At 49.5% G+C, this 21,747-nt stretch overlaps 8 protein-coding genes across 8 annotated transcripts in view, besides 3 other annotated features; 3 read left to right on the plus strand and 5 right to left on the minus strand.

Moving 5' to 3' along the window:
• Positions 1–882: 882 nt before the first annotated feature.
• Positions 883–2,243, minus strand: UA08_02567 (hypothetical protein; the record flags this gene model as incomplete). The annotated part of the gene is made up of 3 exons (XM_020264623.1): positions 883–1,897; positions 1,967–2,116; positions 2,215–2,243. The coding sequence occupies 3 exons, from the start codon at positions 2,241–2,243 to the stop codon at positions 883–885; spliced, it is 1,194 nt and encodes a 397-aa protein (XP_020122090.1).
• Positions 2,244–3,395: 1,152 nt separating this feature from the next.
• Positions 3,396–4,432, plus strand: UA08_02568 (hypothetical protein; the record flags this gene model as incomplete). The annotated part of the gene is made up of 3 exons (XM_020264624.1): positions 3,396–3,461; positions 3,513–4,369; positions 4,420–4,432. 3 exons carry the CDS (start codon positions 3,396–3,398, stop codon positions 4,430–4,432), a joined length of 936 nt encoding a protein of 311 aa, XP_020122091.1.
• Positions 4,433–4,516: 84 nt separating this feature from the next.
• On the minus strand, positions 4,517–6,873 carry UA08_02569 (hypothetical protein; the record flags this gene model as incomplete). Its single annotated transcript, XM_020264625.1, has 5 exons — positions 4,517–5,025; positions 5,089–5,360; positions 5,480–6,046; positions 6,109–6,745; positions 6,819–6,873. 5 exons carry the CDS (start codon positions 6,871–6,873, stop codon positions 4,517–4,519), a joined length of 2,040 nt encoding a protein of 679 aa, XP_020122096.1.
• Positions 6,874–7,745: 872 nt separating this feature from the next.
• On the plus strand, positions 7,746–8,680 carry UA08_02570 (Mitochondrial genome maintenance protein MGM101; the record flags this gene model as incomplete). Its single annotated transcript, XM_020264627.1, has 2 exons — positions 7,746–8,341; positions 8,413–8,680. The coding sequence occupies 2 exons, from the start codon at positions 7,746–7,748 to the stop codon at positions 8,678–8,680; spliced, it is 864 nt and encodes a 287-aa protein (XP_020122097.1).
• A 382-nt stretch (positions 8,681–9,062) lies between these two features.
• On the minus strand, positions 9,063–12,110 carry UA08_02571 (hypothetical protein; the record flags this gene model as incomplete). Its single annotated transcript, XM_020264628.1, has 1 exon — positions 9,063–12,110. One exon carries the CDS (start codon positions 12,108–12,110, stop codon positions 9,063–9,065), a length of 3,048 nt encoding a protein of 1,015 aa, XP_020122569.1.
• Positions 12,111–13,207: 1,097 nt separating this feature from the next.
• On the minus strand, positions 13,208–14,428 carry UA08_02572 (hypothetical protein; the record flags this gene model as incomplete). Its single annotated transcript, XM_020264629.1, has 1 exon — positions 13,208–14,428. The coding sequence occupies one exon, from the start codon at positions 14,426–14,428 to the stop codon at positions 13,208–13,210; it is 1,221 nt and encodes a 406-aa protein (XP_020122568.1).
• Positions 14,429–14,572: 144 nt separating this feature from the next.
• Positions 14,573–14,651: a repeat region (Identified by RepeatMasker using a combination of RepBase library and repeat library created with RepeatScout).
• Positions 14,652–14,950: 299 nt separating this feature from the next.
• Positions 14,951–15,093: a repeat region (Identified by RepeatMasker using a combination of RepBase library and repeat library created with RepeatScout).
• A 525-nt stretch (positions 15,094–15,618) lies between these two features.
• On the plus strand, positions 15,619–18,368 carry UA08_02573 (hypothetical protein; the record flags this gene model as incomplete). The annotated part of the gene is made up of 3 exons (XM_020264630.1): positions 15,619–15,675; positions 15,880–16,011; positions 16,065–18,368. The coding sequence occupies 3 exons, from the start codon at positions 15,619–15,621 to the stop codon at positions 18,366–18,368; spliced, it is 2,493 nt and encodes an 830-aa protein (XP_020122567.1).
• A 1,261-nt stretch (positions 18,369–19,629) lies between these two features.
• The window catches only part of UA08_02574 (hypothetical protein), a gene marked incomplete at both ends in the record, with an annotated part of 2,261 nt that continues 143 nt past the window's right edge, over positions 19,630–21,747 (minus strand). Inside the window, 3 exons of the mRNA XM_020264631.1 lie at positions 19,630–20,528; positions 20,597–21,137; positions 21,233–21,548. Of these exons, the coding sequence (XP_020122566.1) occupies positions 19,630–20,528; positions 20,597–21,137; positions 21,233–21,548 (1,756 nt within the window). The remainder of the gene's footprint in view (positions 20,529–20,596; positions 21,138–21,232; positions 21,549–21,747) is intronic.
• Positions 19,895–19,971: a repeat region (Identified by RepeatMasker using a combination of RepBase library and repeat library created with RepeatScout).

Below are 21,747 nucleotides of genomic sequence, written 5' to 3' on the forward strand. Positions count from 1 at the left end.
ATGTCATTCTTCATCCTCTTTTTTCTTTATTCCCCAATTATCTATTCACTTTCTTTTTCTTTCCTCCGTTGGAATAATTCGATTGACTAGCGATGTATCAATATTCAACATGGTTCTGTCGAATCTACGCGAAAGTCAAGTCCGCGATCACCGTCCGCCAATATTCCGACAGACGACAAAACGCAACAAGGATCAGGTCGATTATCCAGCCGCGATAGATGGAACGAATAATTGGGAAACAACGACAATACGAAAGAGAGATCAGAAAACAGCAACCAGGGAAGGGGGTGATGAATAATTGATACGGTCTTCTCCTTTCTTTTGCCATGTAGAATAATAATCTTTTTCTTCTTCTTCTTCTTCTTCTTCTTTTCCTCCTCGTCTTCTTCTTTCGACTTTCGAGCTTGTCTTTGTCCTTTCTGCATCGTCATAGTGAAGCTCATGCTCACTCATTTAAATTGCATTGATTCGTTGTCTTTTGTTTCTATCCTGGTTTATGGATCCTTTTGGTTTCTGTTCTCGTTTTCCCGCTTTTTCTCCTTCTGTTTTCGAATCGAATTGATTCAAGTCGAATCGAGATTGATTGATTGTTGCTTCTTTCAAGTTAATACCCGAATACATTTCTCTTTTTCCATTTCAGCTGTTCGATTCATATTGATATGATATGTATTTAAAAAAGTTTCGTCACGCCGGTTGTATGTATGTACGTTTAGTAGGGTCAAAAACTTTTTTGAGGATTTAATATGATGATAATTATATATCTAATCTGTGCTGGTCTGCCTACGTGGAAATTTCAGTAATTAGGGTGAATCGAAAAGCCCGAGGATTGAATTATTTTCTTTTTAGTATATATTAGAAAATAGCAAAGGGAAAAGAAAAGATCTATCTCGAAAAGCCAGATGCTCGTCCAATCTCATCCACAGCCCTAGCCGCAAACTCCACGCCCGGCGATGACGATGACGCGGAGTCGGAGGAGGGTACGTGGCGTTTTGAGGATGCAGTAGCAGAATTAGAATTGCCACCGAACCAGCCGCTCGTCCATCGTCCTGCTGCTGGTCTGCCTTCTTCATAATGAGTGTTATTATGGTTGTTGGTATTATGATGCTGATGATGTATAGACGCCGTAGACCCACTCAGATCATCCGCATCAATCTGGTCAAACGAAACCTCACTTGCATTCTTGCGCAGTCTCGTCTTGCTCATCGACGACGACGGGCGATGACCATAGCCATAAGCGAGAGCAGCAGCATCATCATCATCAGAATTGTTGCTACTGCTGCTATTGCTCGTAGTCGGGGTGAGTTTGCGCTCTTCTTTCTCCAGGGCCGAAACGAGGATTTCTAGGCGTTCGCGCTGCGAGGAATAGAACCGCGCTTTTTCGTTGCGTGATAGTTTCGCCACTCGGTCGGGATGTAGGATTCCGCTTGCGGAGAGTTGTTCGGCTTGCGCGTCGAGGTTGCGGGTTCCTCTTGGGCTAGTAGTGGTGGAGGAAGAGGTTACGGCGCCGAGGGCTGAGGTGACGAGAGAGTACCAGTCGCCCCCAACTACGAGGCCTTGTGGGGCGCCAGGTCCGGATGATGGCAAGTTGAATCGAGAGAGGAGTGACTGGGCATATCCAGCAGGACCGGTGGCGTGAGGTGAGACTGCTTGCTGTTGCTGCTGCTGGGGCGGCATGCCGAGGACTTTTTCTTTGATGAGATCGACTAGCTGGTAGAAGTATTGCAGACCTATGGTTTTGGCGCGCTCATGGCTACGGCCAATGAACTCCTCGATTTCTCGCTCGTGTTGCTCGAAGAAGGGATCGACATATTCCTGGAATAGGATGCGGGCGCCTTGGGTTTGGGGAAGGACGAGGTAGGACAGGAAGAAGAGACGAATCCAGCTGTAGAATGGGAACCTGGGGAGGGGAAAGAAAAAAAAAAAAAAGTCAGCATAGATATTTCTTGAAGAATGGCGTTGCCCATACCATCCGATAATAAATACCGTCCATGACTCAGCTAGCAGTATGCCCGACAGCACAACCCAGTACATCAGCCATGGCGTGAGCTGTGCAGGATTACCGGAACGAATGGCTTTGTAGGAAGCAAACGCTGGGAATAATATAGTGATAGCCGAGCTAGCGAATATGTATATTAGCCATTATGTTTCAAGAACAACCTGTGTCGGCCTGTTCGAGCTGGACGGGCTGAGCATATCGCAGTTCGGCTGACTCACGACAGGAGGTCCGCAAAGATGCCAAACATTGCAAACGTGTTTCCTTTGAGATGGTCCAGCTATATATCTCAATATCATAGATCCTTGCTTCACACGAGTAAAGCTTGCGGCGTGAAGACTGACTGCAGGACGAAGACGAAGACGAAGGTGAATCTGAAGGTGAAAGGTGGAGTGGGCAAGCGGAACGAAGCAAAGTCGATAAGAAAGAAGGCTTATCGGGAAGTGGGGAATCTTTCTTCCTCCTTTTGGCTTTTCAGCTCATCACTTTCATCGCTGCGACTTTGTGACTTGCTTTCCGCTTGCAGTGCGAGCCTGAGATGCTACGTCAAGAGTCGATGTCGACGATCTCTGCAAGGCTCTTGTCACGTGCTGTGCAGGACGGTCACATGAATTCGCCCTCGGACTGTCGAGGCATCACGCGAAGCACTGCGCCTCTTTCGTGGAATCTGAGACCACGGTGTTTCATTATGCTGCTGCGGGAAAATTCACATGAAGTCATAAACAGGTACCTGCGTATTCAATTGAGGAGGTAGGTGAGTATATAGCTATGTCTTGGCATCAGCAGCACTGCAAGCCCTAGCCCTAGCCCTGACCAAGAAGTTCTATGTTTCTATGTCCATCTAAGAATACATCTTATGCCTACGTATGTGACAAATGAATTCATGCCATTGTTCGGCGAGGTCTATATTCTCCAGGCGAGCTCTGATTGGCTCAAGGCGTTGCTTTGTTTAGTGAACGTATGTTTATAACCCGACAACAATACTCACATTCTAACATAGTCAAGGTTTCTCTGCGCAGCCCAGCCGTTCTCGAGTGGCTAGCCGTTCATCAGTCGGTCCAAGGCCTTGAAAGATATTATCTGACATACCGAGGAGCATTACCCTCTTTACTTATTCCTGACAACAGCATGGTGCCATTCATATCAGACATCTTGCTCAAGGCCCAGGTTCTCGCCACATTCTCAAAAAGGGCAAGTGGTAGAAACTAGTTTGAAAAAAACGAAAGGATCGACCAATGAGCGCCGCGCGTGAATAGCCATGCTCGATCTGGTCTAGTTCCTAAACCCAACGTCGGCCATATCATGCCAGAACTAGTTATCAAGTGGCATCAAACAAACAGGAAGATCAGTAAAAGACACATCAGTCGAATCTCTCATATATTCCTACATAAACCAAAACACCATGTGCATTGCCATAGTATCGACAGCGCACCCCGCTTACCAACTCATTATAATCGATAACCGAGATGTATGTATCTATGTTCGTCTAGCCCGGATCGATGGCTTAACACGCTCGCAGGAATACCTCCACCGTCCCACAGCCCCGGCTGCATGGTGGCAAGAGCCAAATAGCCAGGTGCTTGGCTCGCGCGATCTCGCTCGTCCCGAACAGGGAACATGGATGGGCGTGACGAGACAGGGGCGAGTCGCAGTGCTCACGAACTATCGCGAACCCGCGCCATTTAGCAGCGTTAGTCGCGGGGTAATAGTCAATGAATTTCTGACTGAGGCGCCCTCTGCACGGCGTCAGTCAAACTCGTCGTCGTCATCATCATCAATAAAGCAAGATACAGAAGAAGAACAACAGCGAACTACACGCCAGTTCGTCGCAGACATGATTGAAAGCCAAACAGCGAAAAAAGCCGGTGGCTTCAGTCTTGTCTGCGGCAAGATCGGGGAGCCGTTGGCCATCATCTCCAATCGGATGCCCGATGACATTGACGCGGTTACGTGGATTGCTGGGAAACGGGGTGAGACGGTGGGACTGAGTAACACCGTCTTGCACGATAGGACGTGGCCCAAGATTATAAATGGGGAGATTTTAATGAGGAGCGCTATCGAGGCACACGTTGTGTCTACCGCCGGTGACGGATACCAGAAAGACATCAACGTCGACGACGAAGAAGATTTGATCTCAAGACTCTTCGACGTTCTCAACACCGACTCTCTACCGCGTCTGCAAGACCGCGAGCCTATCAAGGAGCAATATATGAGCCAGCTGAAAGAGTCGATTTTCATCCCTTTGCTTGGTGACCGTGCAAAATTTGAGGCCGAGGTTGAGCAGTTGGCCAAACTGGGGTTGCAGGGTTATATGTCCGGGCTATATGGGACACAGAAGCAGACAGTTTTACTGGTTGATTATCGCGGGAGAGTGAGGTATGTCGAGCGCACGCTTTATGATGAGCATGTACATCCGATACCTATAGGGGAGGGGGATAGGAGTTTTGAGTTTATGATAGAGAGAGATTAGGCAATTATATCCTTCATTTCTTTCTTTCTTTTTTTTTTTTCCCTTGGTGGTGGTCAAACCTTCCTCTTCAACAACCCCCTGAAAAAGTCAAAGCTATTGCTATCACTCTGCAACTGCCACACTCTTCCAGTCGGTCGATCCTCCCATCCCAACTCCTCAGCCAGAAGCAGTCCATAGTCACGCGTAATGCCCTTGATACGCGCCCTGGCACCCCCTTCTTGCTCCAAAGTGACAATCTGATGCATATGCAACCAGTCGGCATAATACATATCCTCAAAATTCTTGTCAAACCCTACGCGCAGAAAACGGATATACAATTCCTCAAAGACAGTCAGAATGCGCGCAAGCAATTTCTCGAGGATAATGGGACTCGACTTGGCAGTGGCCCGGGATGCGAATTTTTCAACAATGGCATTCAGCGATGTGGTCGGGGATGCATTAGCCGCATTCACGCCGATGCCGACTACGGAAAGGTACTCTTCCGAAGAGTAGTGTGAGTTGACGAGGATGCCGGAGATTTTGGTGTATTGTTTCTTGTCTGGATGTGCGGGATCAAGGGCGTCTAAATAGGGTTGTATAAGTATGGAGGGCACAGTCTAGAATTCCGGTTGGGTGATCCACTTACAAACATCATTCGGCCACTTCATTTTAATCGGTAGGTCCTCGTATCCCTTGTCGTATTGTTTTATGCCTCGGACAACAGCCATCGCAGCGAGATATTGAATGAATACAATAGGTGCGGACTGCATCTTTTCCATGGGATGCCGAATCACGGTTGAGAACATCAAAGCGCCGGCTGGTGATACCCATACATTGGATCCACGTCCTCTTCCAGCAACTTGAACTGTCGCTGTCATTGTAAAGCCAGTGGGCAGGCGTCGAAGAAGGCGAGTATTTCTGGATTTAGCCCGAGTTAGTACTGTCTCTTAATTGATGTTGGGGGGGGGGGGACCAAGTTGACTTGCTTTTCCAACATGGTATTAGTACTTGTAACGACTTCACCGTAGATTATAAACCTTCCGAAATCAAGTACAGCTTCCCTCGATCGGGACTGATAGTGCTTTAGATGTGCATAGAATGCATGGTGGTTGAAATAGGGTGTTAGTTTAGACAGCGGCCATTCGTCGTGAACCAGGAGACGTTTAACAATCGTGTTATAATCAACGATGCCCTCGTCAGCGGTAGCACTCGATTGATCACTTGGTGGTTTCCCACTGTCTGCCCCCGCCGCATCAGGCAATGCTTCTTTCAGATCTTGCATCTGATATTCAGCATTGCGTTCGATTTGAAACGTGTCATTGACGTCTTTGAGGAATTCTTTGTTCGCATCATCACCCTCACCCTTGGTGATTGCTTCTTCCAGTGAAGACACGAGAGTTTGAGTATATTCAGGCTCGACGGAGGACAAGTGTAAGCAAGAAAGAGATGGCACCGTAGTGGTTTCTTGATTCACTTGCAAACCCAGTTTCGTCAAACACGCCTTCAAAAAATCCATCCTCATCTTGTCGTCGGCCGCTAATTGTTCAATAACTTTTTCATATTCAGGGCCGCCGGCGGATTTGTCAAGGTTGATAGCTGCAAATCTGGAAACAAGGAAGTTAGCGAAGAAGTATCTTTTTTCTTTGTTGGAACCATGTGCACCGACTCTGGATGTGGCCCCGTCAGAACAACTGATCCCTCGCCTACTTGGCGATATATGACTGCAGCTGCTCCCTTGCCAGGGTTGACAGAAAGCTCTTCGGTATAGCTGGCCAAAACTTCCACTCCCTGGTCAGCATACGCTTCAGCATCAACAAACACGCCGCCGCCGTTGTAATAGCTGTGAAAAGAGTCCGGCACCGCGTCACTCGAGAATGCCGACTTGGACACCTTCAATTCTGCCGCACGAGCACCAGCCTCACTATGATAGACAAAGCCCGCGAACGCACAGCCGCGACACGTATCCGGAAAGAAGGCTAGCTCTCGCTCGCCAACGACTTGCATCTTCTTGTCGCCGACTTCAAACTCGCATCTCTGGCTTCCGTAGTATCCGCCGGCGCAAAAGCCCAGGTATGCGCCGCCGTTGTGCACGAATTGAGAGATGCGCCGGTTGCCCTGGCCATTGAGAGATTGGCAGTAGCCCAAGTCTCCGCCACCGGGCATGACGAGCAAGGCGCATGTGGAGATCCATGGCTCTTTGACTATCATGTCTGCGGTGACGGGGATGACAGCATAGTTGGGGGCTAGCAGGCGGCGCAGAGTGTACAAGCAATGGCGGACAGAGTCGACCGTGCTTCCATGGCCTAGAATAGTCAGTGTGCAAATTAATAAGGCGATTGATTGTATGTATTTATTTCTGGACTTGTTCAGGCGCACCGGAGTAAACCAGGATGTTGAGTTTCGCCGGATTCACGACTCGTCCAGCAGACATGGCGGCGGGACGCTTATGTATTTTTTTTCGCAGGCCAGCCCAACAGAAACAAACACAACTTGTGTGCTAGAGACTCAAACCAACACAATGTCCAGCGAAGACAAGAAAGTGCTAGCCACGGCGACAGGCCCAGGCGACGACGACGAGCCCGATGACTGGTGAGTGGAGAGATGAAGAAGGAACTGTGGCTCCGACTGTGGACTGACTGCCTGCAGGGACAAGCGCATTTTCAGCACGGGATGCTCAGGTACATTCCAGCTTCTCGCGTTACTTCTTCCCGACAGGATGATAGATACTCACTCTTTTTGGTGCGATATCAGTGGAGCAGCTGAAGATGAATGACTGCTACTATGATAAAAAGGACTGGCGGAGTTGCAAGAAAGAGGTGTGTCGCCCTCGCTCCCTTTGCAGTCAAGCAGATGCTGTCTGTAGACAGCAACGACAGCAACAACAACAACAAGCGTGACGGTCTATAGAATATGGTGATAGACAGAGGCACTCCGCAGATACACTGGCTGACTGAATTCTCTATGGGCAGATGGAGGCCTTTCGAGAGTGCTGGAAACGACAGGGGAACGACGAGCGGACGGCGACGAAGAATGCGTGATGATATACCACTATTTTACTCTTGTGCTCTCACTGGTCAAACTGTACGATATCATAGAAACGACACTCTATCATTTTCCTCGTTCTTGTTTCATTTTCTACTGTAATTTGTTGCTTCTCGTCGAGCAGAACGTGGATGCCGGCGTCTGATTGGCTGGAAGCGGCAGCAACTTTCAGCCGACATCATTCATCTTCACTCTTTCTTCTGACATCTATCTCTCCCACCTCACCTCACCTCACCTCACCTCACCTCAACACCACCCACCATGTCCTCGCGAGCGCTTCGACGCTCCTTCGCAGCGCTAGATTCTCTAAACTCGCAATGCACGCGCCCATCAGCCTCAATCCTACACTCAAACTCGACCCGCATCTTTCATCGAGCTCAATCCACGTCAACATCAGGAACAACAAAATCCCCAGCTCCAGTCCCTCCCTCCAAAACAGCCACGCCAACAACCTCACAATCACAATCATCAATCGACAGAGCCGAAGCAGCCAAAAAACCCTTCCCCAGCACCCCAACAACACCCAACATCGCCAAAACCGGCCTCCTAGACCAACCCCTCGAACTCTCCCCCGAGGGCTACAACAGCGCCAACGAAAAAGTAGACTGGACGCGCAGCTTCCACGGGATAAGCGACAAGCCATTCGCCCGCGAAATCAGCGACGTGCTTCTCGAAGCCGCGAACCCGGAAGATGTCGAGATCAAGCCGGATGGGATTGTCTATTTGCCGGAAATCAAGTATAGGAGGATACTGAACAGGGCGTTTGGGCCGGGAGGATGGGGGCTTGTGCCTCGGGGAGAGAGTATTGTTACGCCGAAGACGGTGACGAGGGAATATGCTTTGATATGTCATGGACGGTGAGTCTGGCGATATGTGATACATGAAAGAAAAAAATATAAAAAAAAGAAAAAAGTGCTGATGAAAATAGACTCGTCTCCATCGCCCGCGGCGAACAAGACTATTTCAACCCCGACGGCATTCCGACCGCGACCGAGGGCTGCAAGTCGAATGCCCTGGTGCGCTGCTGCAAGGATCTGGGCGTTGCCAGCGAGCTGTGGGATCCGCGCTGGATTCGCAAGTTCAAGGCCGAGTATACCAAGGAAGTGTTTGTGGAGCATGTAGTGAATAAACGGAAAAGCAAGATTTGGATTAGGAAGGATGAGGATGTTGCGTATCCGTGGAAGGCAACGAAGTAGCCTTTTCTCTCTCTTTTTATTATTATTTTTTTTCCCGTGTATATCTATTGTTCTGTTCATTTTTCTCGGGTTGCCAACTAACTTTTTTTTTTTGGATATGGGTTTAGATACCATTTAGTCTACAATCTCAACTTTATGCTGAACACTCTTGCAGACATATGTTATAACCAGTTGGTTATAGTATGTATCATCAAATCACTACCGTACAAGCTCACACAGGCAGCCACTCATATCAAGCAGCACATAACGAAAGAAACAAAACTCCTGCTAATATAAACATAACAACATTTTATCTAGTCTTGAGAAAGGGAGAAAAGAAACATGACTGAAATATCATTCAAACAAGCCTCATATCAGAAAATTGGCGTATCTAGTCTATGCATCATTTATTGCGTTCCTCATCCTCATCCGCTGCAGGCGTTTGTTGTTGCTGAGCAGAGCGAGGAGGCGACTGGTATTGTGGCGGAGAGGTTCGGTACTGAGGAGCTGTTGTAGTAGTAGTAGTGATAGGCGGAATGGTGGAATGGGATGTGTTTCCATAACTTGCTGCATATGGATTGTTGGTTTCGTAAGGGCTGCTAACTGTGCCCGGGTGGTCTGAAGAAGCACCGCCCACGCTGACAGCGGCAGAGTAGTAGCTGGGGATTTCGTAGCGGTCGGTTGCAGAAGTGTTTGTTTGCTGCTGCTGGTGGAATGAGGAGGATGATGAGGATGGGACAGCGCCTGTGACAGATGGAGGTACGAGGAGGGGGGATGGTTGGCGGATAGGTGAGATTGCTTCGTAGTTGTTGCTGCGGCTGGTTTCCAGGTTGTTGTTCATGTTGTAGGTATCGATGGTATTGCCACCCTTTCGACGGCCTGTAGACGGCGCGCGGAGAAGCGAGGCTTGATCATCATTGACGCCCAGAGTGTCGTGGCCGACGACGCTCAACTGCTCGCGGCTCACGGCCGAGGTCGCGCTGGGAACGCGATACAATTGCGCCGATTCATCGGGACGCGCCAGGTCATACCCTGCCGGACGACTGTTCAGCGCCTCGACGAAATCCGCTTCGCTCATCTTCTTGATGGACCCCGGACGGCGTTGCTCGAGGGTGCCGTTGTTGGTGTTGGCGACGGTCTCGACGCCGCTCGATTTCGCGCCCATGGCGGCTCTAGAATCCATGGTGGACTGCAGCTCGATCATTTGGCTGGTGGGCACGAGCCGAGCGGCCTCTTTCTTCTCTGCGGCCTGTGTGCGGTACTCCTTCGCCTTGTCGTCCGTGATGCTGACCGAGTACGAAGGGTTGCTGGGGTCACCGAGGGCAGCGCCGCCGCCGCCGGGGGCCAGAATGGGCACCTTGCGCACCGCCAACACCAAAGCACACATAAACTTCGACCGGCGTGAAGCGCGGACCGTCTCGTTGGACCAGTTGGACTTGTGCCGGATTTCTATGCGCAGCTCCAGTTTGTCCATGCTGCCAATGCCGATGACTTCAATCTCGATATCCGGCTGGAAGTCGCGGTTGTTCTCCTTGTCCCGGACAAACTTCTCCATCTCCATTTTCAGCAGCTGGATGTCGGCGAAGGTGGTGCCGAAATCGACGTAGAGAGAGATGCGTTCGCGCATGGCCCGCGCTCGCGTGAGGTTGTCGATCCAGGCGGTGTTGAGCACGTTGTTGGCTGCCTGTGTGATGCGTTGATCGGCGACGGAACGGAAGACGGTGTACAGCAGCGAGATCTCCTCGACAAAAAGCTCCTGGCTGTTGATTTCCACGCGGTCGCCAATGTCGAATGGATGCTTGACAAACAGGAAGACGCAGGAACCGAGCACTTCCTGTGCGGTGACGGAGAAGACGAACGAGAGAGACAGCAGAGACGTAGCTGCGGCCGCAATCACAGTTGCGGCACCGGTCGTGACAAAGGACACAAACACGAGAACCATGATGATCATAGCAACGCTTAGCAGCAGGCTGTCCAAGACGTGAATGGCCTGGTCGACATCGTGCATGCTCCGGCCGATGGACTTGCGCACACGCCCAAACTCGGCCACGGTGAGAATCATCTCCTCCATGCTGACATCGCCGTTGCCGTCGCGGTCCAGGATGTGGAAGCATTCGCGCGCCTCGGCCTCGCGAGTGGCGCCCATGACCTCGACAATGTCTTCTTCAAACAGAGCGTCTCTTCCCTCGACAACGAAGGACATCCAAATACGCTTGGCTAGCGCTTCAGACGCGTGCCGCTTCTCCAAGGCATGAGTAACCACGGAATGGGCAGATCCCCCCTCGTAATGCCTGCCAGTGATCTCCGAGGCGACATTACCAAACACAGCGGTGACCTTGTCACCGACACGGCCAACATTGCGTCCCACATTGCGAATCAGGCGGAGCGGGTTGACCGAGTCTCCACGACCAGCGCTGTCCTTTTTATTGGCGCCAATGATAGTGGCCGATATGATCTGGTCTTCCTCCATAAACTCCCTGCAGTATTCGGGAAACATGGCGCGGGAGGCTTCATAGAGAAAGCCCAGCAACTCGACATTATGCTTGGACTCCTTGATTCTGAGATCATACTGCTTCCGATGGTAGCTCACAGAGATCATCTGGATAATAGCTTTCTCGACCAGGAAGATCAGAGCACAGATAAGCAGGGCGAAAAGGATCTGTTTGATAGTGCCCTCCCAGGCCTTTTCTCCCGTATCACCCGCAGCGCGCTGGTCGGGGTTTTCAGTCATGATAGGAATAAACGTAGCCAAGGAGACAATGGACCATCCCAGCAGCGAAATGGGGATCTCCAGCGCCTTCAGAATAAGCGCATACTTCTTGATGCCGGCGCTGGCGAAGCCCGCAAAGAATTGGAACAAAAACGGCAAGAAATGGGCAAGAATCTTGGATACCCACAGACTGACCCAGACGACTTCGATCCAGGTGAAAAACCAGACGATTCTGACGCCGCCAATGGCCGCATGGGGCGCGGCCGTAGCGCCAACAATGATGGGGATGGCGATTATCAACACAAACGGCGAGACATAGATGAAGTAGCGAGTGACGACGGAGAAGTTGAGGATGGCATAGTAGAATTGGCCCATGCGGTTGAGCGTGGTTTTCCCATCATCCTCGTGCAGGGACTGATCTCCGAGATTGGTCTTTCTTCGCCGGCCAGGACCCGGTCGAAATGGTGCTTGCTGGGCTGATTTTTCGACATTGTCGAACCCTGTATTCTGGCCCCCGTTGGGATAGCTTGGAAAGGCCGCGATGTTGTTGTTGCTGCTGTTGTTCTTGCGGGCACCGGTGCCTTTGTTGCTGGGCACGGCGGTTAAGGGAATGTCGATAGTAGCGTCATTGGGATTCGCCATGTTGTTGTTGTTGTTGTTGCTGTTGCTGTCATCGGGCAGCGCGTGGAATTTGTTTGCTGAGAAGCGTTTCTGGGTGATCCCAGGACGACCCTGCTGCATCTGATCAGGGAGAAGAGAAGAAAAGGGTAAAAAAAAAAGATGATGAAAGCGAGCGAGCTAGTTAGTCAATTGGATCTAACGAAAGTGGGGGGTTCGTCGAAGAACCGCGGCGGCTTTTTTGGTTTGGTTTTAGTTCGAGATGGCGATGGCAAGCCAGCAAGCTATTTGCATGTTTTGTGGACCGACTAAACGATGGACTACCGTTCATAAATTGTGCGCTTTTATTCACACACAGAGAGAGAGTTATGGATCGGAGAGCGATGACGATTAGCCCACTCACTAACTAGTCGGAGAAACAAATTGAGGTAACAATGACAGAACAACAGAAGGAAAACAGACGGAAAACACAGGAAGAAGAAGATGAGGAGAAGAAGAGGAGGAGGAGAAGAAGAAGAAGAAGAAGAAGAAGAAAACACAGAAAATATTTTCGATCTGATACACCGAGATAACTATTTAAATTAACGAGGACAATGACTCTATTCTTTCCAGATCCTTGAACCCCGTAATAAATACTAGCGTGTATCCAAATGCCTTAGGAAGGCTAGACGCAAAGGTGGAGCCACTGCGATGAACGGGATGGCGCCGGCAGGCTCTGCTGATTGGACGCCTTCTCGCAGCCATTGGGCTCGGCGGGTTAATATGGCGGCGCTTATTGGGCGATTTGCGCCCCTCTGGTCCACAGTCTGGGCTCCGTTTCATGATTTTTTGACTTTGTGGGCGAGATCTTGGCGGGTATTTCAGGTACGATACGATCTTGAATTAATAAATCGGATCTTGACATCAGATATACAGAAACCTGGGAAAGGAGCATTTGAGGAACAGCGGCCAGGAAAGTGTGCAGTACGAGGTAGTACGATCTGCAGTGATGCGGCAATCCTTCATTTGGTATGCCGTACATGTCGTGCACAACGCATTCCATAATACGTTGTGTGCACTTGCAGAGATGATCGCTATAAGACGCATATTATGGCCTGTTAATTAATTAATTTAATCTCTGGTGTAGTTAGATATGTATTACGGGATGACATGTGAAACACGCTACCCTCAATCTTGCTGAAAACATTAATTCCGGACGACGACAAGACTTACATACAGCCCTATTTCACAGACATCTCATCCCCCGAATCAAGCCGCATCTGCCTCAGCTCAGACACAACCCGCTCCCGCGTCCAGCCCTCCTTCAACGCGCGAATCACCACATCCTGCTCGCTCTCCGGCGCCAGACCACTAGGAGCCGGCGGACGACGGTCCAGATTCGTGGGAAACGGGTATCCATCGGCAATAGCGCGGATGAGACAAGACACTTCCAGACTTGGCCCTTGTTCTTCTTCTTTTTCTTCTTCTCTAGTGGCACGATAGTACATCTCAACCAAAACCTCCCAACAGCTCTCCACAACTACTACCGAATCAACGGCCTCCATACACTTCCCAAACGCACTACTAATCTGCAGCAAATTCGCCATCCGCTCCAGACCAACGGTGCGATTAGCCCCCGCAGCATGGAAAAGCGCCGGGTTGAAGAATAGCGCATCCCCGCGTTCCAACGGGATGGCGACATAATGAGAGGCGAAATAGTCTCTAAACTCGGCCAGAGTCCACGCCAGATACCCCTCGGCAAACTGCTGGCTGAATGGTAGGAGCCACGTCGGGCCGCTGGCGAGCGGCATGTCGGTATGCGCAATCGCGCCCTGAAGAGTCAAAAAGGCACTTGCTGAATGCATGGTGCGCGGGTATTGGGCGCAAGAAGACACGGCCTGGAAGCCGAGGTGGTAGTCGCGATGCGGGTTTTGGGCTTGTCCGCCTGGTTTTACCACGTTGACTTGTGCTGTGATGCGGTAGGCTGGGCCGAGCCAGGCGCTTGATACGTACGAGAGCCATGGGTTGGAGTAGTAGGTGCTGAAGGACGCGGGGTCGGTGACGGCGTGTTTGCTGAAGGAGTTCCAGATACGGTCGTTGGCGCCTGTGTTAGCGAAGTGGTCGCCCTTTTTTTCGCTGCTGCGACGTTCGTTGCTGATTATTTGTTGGTAGGCTGTGGTGGCTGCGGAGAGGGCATCATCATCCCCTTCGTTGGTGGTGGAATACATGCCCTTCAAAACGAACACGCCCGGCCCGTTCAGCAGAATGTGGTACCATTCATCCTGCAGCTTGGTGATGGTGGTTTTGTCAGCAACTAGACTGTGAAAGTCCGGGAGGTTGTAGATGGGCACGTTTTTCTCAATTGATCCGGCCAGTGGGTAGGTCTCGGGCTTGATGGTTTGGGAGCAGAGACGCTCGAATTCCGCCAGCGAAGGGGGCGATGTGAAGAGTCGTTTATACATTCTTATTTTTTTTTTTTTGCCCCCTTTTCTTCTAAATTTTAGACGAGTATGTTTCCAAGGCGATGGCAAGCCAGCAAGCCGACTAGATGGACTAAGATCGTGTGTAACGTACAGTATTTCACGGGTAAACCGCGCGCCTCTGTATTGCTGTCAGAGAATCAGAATGTCACAGCCAATCATAATATATAAGGAACGCTAATGCGTGGGAACAAAGGATTATCCGAAGACCGCCTCGCCGTGGATATTGAATTTGAGGTATACACGCGGAGATCACGGGGGTCGCGGGAACACCCAGGAGCTAGGGCTAATTTAGAATAGTCAACATAGATATTATTTATCACTGGAGGCGCCCCCTTTGGGGACGCACTGCCGGAATGAAGTAAATCCGAGGCAATCACGGGACTGCCATCACATGATGGCCCGATTAGGCCATTTTCTACCTCGACGTCCAGGCACCGCAGCGCTCTCTCGCTCGTTCGCTGGGTGGGGTCATGTGATTTTTACCCTCCATTTCATTCCGGCACTTGAGTGTATTACGATCTTCTATCGATCAGGATGTTTATAAGATAACTACACCTTGCGTACTCCAGAGGCCTATTAACTTCGCCTGTTAATCGCTCTCCTAGCTATACTCGACGGTGGTTCGACCGAAGTTTCAGACAATTGCATAGTAAATAGCTATTTTTATCCCCTTGTATCTCAACCAATTTATATATAGATTGAGAAACAAACAATGACACAACAACAGAAGGAAAACAGACGGAACAAACAGGAAGAAGATTCTTATAGGAGCCCCAACCCGGGTGGGGGAAAGGCGACGAGACGGGGATGGATCATTATGTCAGATAGTCTTATACCTCTGGTTCGCCAATCATGCCAGTGAAAGATCGCCACACAAAAGAGTATGAAACAGCTTCACCGCGGCCATCATTGGACACTAATGGTTCCCTAGTGTTATTGGGGTTAGGGTAAGGTGGTGATTTGGTCCTGGTGGGCCCCCACCTCATCCAGCTAATGGTACATTCGTCAACGACAAAACTTAAAATCATCACCACTGATCAATGTAAAAAGCATTCCAACTTGTTATAAATGGAAGTCCACCGCGTAATTTATCGTGACACTGGTTATTTTCTCAAACAGCCTTCCAAACATCACAGGTATGCTCGGTCAAAGTCTTGCACGAAGGACCGATGGCTCAATCAAATACCTCTCCTCGGAACCATCGCGCCTCCGTCCTGGGGGGCACGGTCAGTTCTCTCGTGATTGCGTCATTATTTGTCGCAGCTCGAATGTTTACTCGGCTGAAGATCGTGAAGAGGTTTGGTTGGGATGACGGTTGGATTTTTCTTGCTTGGGTGGGATAGACTCCTTTTCGTGTCTCTCTGTCAGTTGCTTTTGAAATTTTTTTCGTTCTATGTTTACTGAGACGCTAATCGATTTTGATACACTAGATTTTGGCATTTGGGTTATCATTCTCAATCTGCTACGGGACCTCCAAAGGCCTCGGGCTACATTTTGCAAATATACCCCAGGAATGGCTGTCTCAGCTAGGTGGATCTATATACGCATTTACAGTCCTTTATGTATGCGGCCCAAGCTGTCCGAATTGGACAATACTCACATTCTATTCTTCCAGTACCCGGCGGTTCTGATCACTAAAATATCAATTCTCGTGCTTTACTTGAGAATCTTCCAGTCAAATACGTTCGTCAGACGCGTATCTCTCATTTCGATCGCTGTCATCGCCTGTGCTTATGTTGCGTTAACTTGCGCCAAGGTCTTCCGGTGCCAACCTGTTAGTGGAGCATGGCAACTTGCACCAGGACGTCCTGTGAAATGCATTGATATTGTCGTTATCCACCTGGCGTCAACTCCGGTGAATCTCTATACTGATCTTGCGATCATCCTGTTGCCAATACCCGTACTCAGCAGCCTACAGCTTCCTCGGCAGCAGAAATTTATTTTGATTCTTACGTTTGCACTGGCAGCGTTCGATGTCGTCATCTCTGTCATCCGCACTGCTGTTTTGGAGCAAGTTTTGTTGAAGGCGGCTGTCGAAAACAGACTCCATGGATACGAAACACCCGCTTCGAAGCTTGATATAACGTACACCGAATCGCTCGCCTTCATGTGGTCTGCCGTGGAGGTGAATATTGGCATCGTCTGTGCTTGTATCATAACTCTCAGGCCGCTCGTTGGGAAAGTATTTCCAAAGATGTTGGAGGACTCGAGAAGAAAACAGAGCAGCGGAGGCAGCAGCAGTACGAAACCCGAATCTTCTAGGGCCGAGGAAAAAGACGCATCCTCATTTCGACCGAACTGGAATGTTCGCGCTCCATCGTCGAACGAAGTAGGCAACGACGGTCACCCCGACCCTTTCGTATCTTCCTCTGCTACCTGCTTTGTCGACCGAGAAGAACACCGACACGCCGTCCAGATGGAGCGAGCAGTTGAACTTGATGTTTCTGTTGCACGCGCTGATTTTGGGGCTGGGCCTAGCCGAGAAGCCAACTATTACCCGATGGAATTCATAACAACCCCGGAAATTAGCAACGTACCATCGCATCGTGAATCGGTGCTCATACCCCAAAGTCCCGAAGCCCATCAAAGGCTGTTCAGATTTTTCTGCTTCTATCTGCCATCGAAATGCATCAACAACCTCTCCACCAAAGAATCGTATCTCCCTGTTGCGATTATAACGACCCTATTCTTCATCGTACAGTTTCTTTTGGGGCTAATGAACGTTCAGGTCGCGGAGATTTTGGGTGTCCTCAACATCTCCTCCCTGAGAAGTGTTCAACTCCAAGCGACGTACTTTTCGGGATACTTCCTCGGCGCTCTGTTTATCAGTCGATTCACCTTGGCTAAATTCAGCCTGCATGTGACTCTGCTGACGGGGCTGCTTATCCTTTCTGTCGCGCCGATGATTTTCTGGCCCACTGCAGTTCTTTTAACTATACCCGGCCTATTGGTGTCTTACCTCATCCTAGGATTGGGATTTTCTGTGGTGTACAACGGATTCTTTGTTTTCGTATTGCTTTGCGGTCCCCTCCAATTTACTGCCCTTCGATTGTTATTCCTGCAGGCCATTGGAAATATCGGGAAATTGTTGTCATTTATTCTTGCCACCCAATTCATCTTCCCGGATAACCAGACCGAAACAACCATTCTCAACTCTCAGTGGACATTCTTGGGTGTGACTTTTATTGTCGTCTTTCTAACTATTCTTCTCTACTATATTCCTTTAACAGGAGTTTCCTATGATGACCTGGCCCGGGACACAGGATATCTTGAAGGGGCGCGTCAGACATTCATGCCTCCGTTTAAGAAGGCATACATCTGCAATCGGGATGTTTGTTATACCACCCTGGCGCTTGGTGTCTTTTCCGCATTCTGCTATTCTGGTCTCAACTCCGTTATCACGTACATATTTACGGATTATGTGCACTCTATGGATCCGACGTCGGCGCTGAATGAGCGCTATCTCACATGGATCGCAGGTGCTGCTCTTGTTGTCGGTCAATTGGTCGCCGTACCGATTTGCTACTACTCTAGGCCGTCGTGGGTGTTGCTAATATGCTGTGTTACCAACATCATCTTGTCAACCCTCACCCTCACTGTCGAGGGAACCGCCGGCGTTGTGGTGATTGTGGTCCTGCAAATGTTTGTCGGTCCCGTATTCCCGCTATTGTTGAGCATTTCATTGAGCAGACTCCGACGGCACACTTTTGCAGCATCTACGTATGTGACTGCTACACTATCAGCGGGCGCACTGTTCATCCCGGTTACATACTTTGTGCAAAGACGCCCGAGTGCGAATCCGATCCAATACAGCTTCTCTGTGGGGCTTGCTTGTTCTTGCTTTGGCATCGCGATGCCGCTATTCATCAATATTAGTCGAGCAGCCAGGAAGCAGGTTAATCGGCGCGGGAAAGGTTGAGCAATAAATTTGCATCGTTTGGGACATATCTGCTCTTCAGAATAGAATCCACGAACCCCCCCCCCCCTCCCTCCCATTGAGTCCTCAGATTTGGGCAGGCGTTGAACGCACAAGGACGTACCTAATTAAACGGTCCGGAAAGGACGGTGACAGGGTATGCCGGATATAGTGAGTGCAACGCATAAACTCCCTCGCGCGGCCCTCAGTGGATAGCGACTATGGAGAATGAAGGGAATGGATGCAGAAATGGTCCACCAATTCACGCGGGGCAGAGGAGAAAGACTTGCTCGTACAGCGGAAGACCTTTTGAACTTCCTGGTTCATGGCTCTCACCGGCATTGCGCCCTCATATTGCAGGAACTAATCAAGTTGAAAGTCACTGAGCAAGTCGACAAAGCACGATATGGATAGATGAACTTGGTCTAGATCGAGCGGAGAAATTTGAATCACATTATTCTTTGACTATATGCAAGATGAAATAAGCATATGCAGCCACATTAGCTCCAGGAGCTTGCGACCACTTGAGCAAGTTTCCAGGGTTACTATTAGCGAGGTGAGTGAATGATATATCCCGGAGAGTATCAAATCCCTCAGGCTAGAGGCGCGAATCCGGTCTCACCACGTTCCACCAATTCCAATCTTCCAGAGGTCGTTGAGAACAAATACATTATACTTCCAATTTTGAGATATATATATATATATATATATATATAAAGAAAAGAAAAAAAAAGAAAAGAAAAGAAAAGAAAAGACAAAAGAAAGGCGAGGAATCAGGAGCAAATATCCCAACGGAAACCTGATTCTGAGATTGACAACAGACAACGTTTACTTATTCAAGACTCAACAAGTAGAACGTATCTAGGTACCCTGAAGTATATATTAATCGTACATTACCAGATATATATAGCCAAGTATTAACCATGCTAATCGTTTACTCAACACATACGTTAATAAGTCATAGCAACAGACATACCAGAGGGGGAAAAAAAAAGAAAAAAGAAAGAAGAAGTAGATTCCCTCCCAGCTTGCTACCAGCTAGCCTTTGCCTGGTTATAAACGGCTAGCTAGGTATGCAATATATTTTGGTTGTCCATGTCCATGTCCAGATCCGTCCTTTTGTCCTTCCTTTCCATGCCAAATTAAATAAATGATTGTTAAAGCCGCCCTGAAAAATAATGGAATGAATAGGTAGATGATAATGCCATGTCGTATAGAATCGTTATATATCGTATCCTTCGTATCATATAAGTGACTCGGAAGACTATCCTTCTGTCATGATCGTATCGTCGTCAGTAATGCTCTGAGTATGCATCGGGTCTGTCGTAATCGCCTGTCCCAGTCCTTGCCCGACAAGTGTGCATTGAATAGCATTGCACGGACCTGTCGTTGTGAACAACACTTTTATGAGTCCCGAAGAGGAGGAAGTAGAACTTTGTTGTGTCGCTGTTGTGATTGTGGTTGTGATTTGGGTATGCGACGCCAACATACTCACCAAAGACTTGACGTATTGCTCCGTTTGGTCCTCTTGGTCACTAATATGATTATTATTGTTATTGGTGTTGTTGTTGTTGTTGTTGTTATAATCAACCACCAAAACATCCAACGAATCAATAACGCAGAACAATACCGGCGGTTTATAGTGTAGCAGCGTATCGAGAATGGACAACGCATCAGCCAACGAGCCTATTGTCCCGTCAAGCCGTCGAAACCGCTCACCGCTCAGATCGCAGTTACTGTCACAGTTCAACATGGGTGGGGCGAGCTCGATCAACTGGCGTATCAGGCTGTAGATAAGGGCTATCAGGCCATCCTTCTTGCTGGCCCGCGGCGACGATGCACAGAAATGCGATATGACCGGTATGTTGTGCTTGCGGGCAACGAATATGTAGCATGCTGAGACTAATGTCAGTCGACTGGGGAGTCCTGCAGAGCCTGCAATAGCCAGCGGAGGAGACGGGTTTGTTTGAGCCCAGTCGAACAAGGCCGTGGCAATCGGCGCAGAGATTTCGAGGGGTTGGTCCGGACCGAACGGGTATATTTGCTCGTTATTATCGAAAAAGTCTTGAAGCGGTGATGAATCGTGTTGGAGTATAGATTTCACGAGTCGCCGTTTCGGCGTGATCTCTGACGATGTTGGCTCACGTATCTGCGGATGAATGACTTTTTTGCTATATCAGCTTTTGAGATTTTTCGACGACCAGGAATGATGTACAATAAGGGTAGATTACCACTAGTACCCGACAGATGACACTCCCCATCATTGGTCTGATGTACCTGTGCTTGCAACGAGGCCAAAAACTCATCCAGAATCCTCGCTTGGTCAACAGCAAGCTTTTGATTCAGAATTTTCTGCTGCTGCATGTTCCAAATCAGCTGCAAAAGCGTCGTCGTCTGCGAGGCATGTTTACGGGCGGCCCCCTCCAAGCCGATCTTCTCGAAATGATGTGCATGATCCACCAGGGTATGATTATTAGCACATGAGCTGTCAACACACGCAGACTCGAGGCGCATGAGTGCTAGATTCTCGACGCTCGCCACGAGATTCTTGAAATTGGACTTGAAGTCCTCGTTGTGGCTATATAGCAGACGGCATCGGGCTTTGGCGACATAGTCGCGCAGAAACTCGCCTAGAAAGAGGAAGATTTGGCCGTACAAGGCAGCAGCCAGCTCGGTCGAACATTCCATGCTCACTGCGGATGCCACGGCGTGGTTGATTCGTGCCAGAAACTTGAGAAAAGCTTCCGCCACTCGGTACTGTTCTTTGACGGCCTGTTCTGATATGTTAGAAAAACAAGAGAGAAGAAGAAAAGTTTACGTAGTGCCCTCCAAGTGTCAATTTCCCTTTTGCAGGCAGCAGCACGCACTTTGACGATAGAGTATACAACGCCAAAGAAGAGGTCACAATACTTGGAGTCCGGCAGAGTCTGCATCAACACTGCGTGGGCGTCCATGGTATCGAGACATTTCTGGGCCCATTTGATTGCTTTCCGGAACAGCACTCGCTGCCGGTGCGAGGACCAGTACTGGATTTCCTCTGCGATCTCGCGGACGAGATCGTCTGGCTGGGGAGGTCGCTGCTGCTGGTGGTGGTCCTGGTAGCGCAGAGACTCGTGGAACTCTCTCCAGGACCGTTGCAGCTGTCTCGTTTCGACTTCGAGTTTCATTCTCGTGGTTTGAGGGCTAGCAGAATGAGCAAACTCCATGATCCATAGGGGGTTGGGAAAGAAGAGGGAGAGGCAATCATGTGATCCAAGATGAACCCGGCCGTCGTAGGTTTGAGGCTCACAGCACGAGAGCAGTTCAGCCACAGCGAACCAGGGAAATTGAGGCAGGAAAGATTTCACAGTCTGCCCATGTGGATTGGGAGGGAAGGGGGGGG

This window comes from Talaromyces atroroseus (assembly GCF_001907595.1).
Source record: "Talaromyces atroroseus strain IBT 11181 chromosome Unknown scaffold_2, whole genome shotgun sequence".
Taxonomy (NCBI): domain Eukaryota; kingdom Fungi; phylum Ascomycota; class Eurotiomycetes; order Eurotiales; family Trichocomaceae; genus Talaromyces; species Talaromyces atroroseus.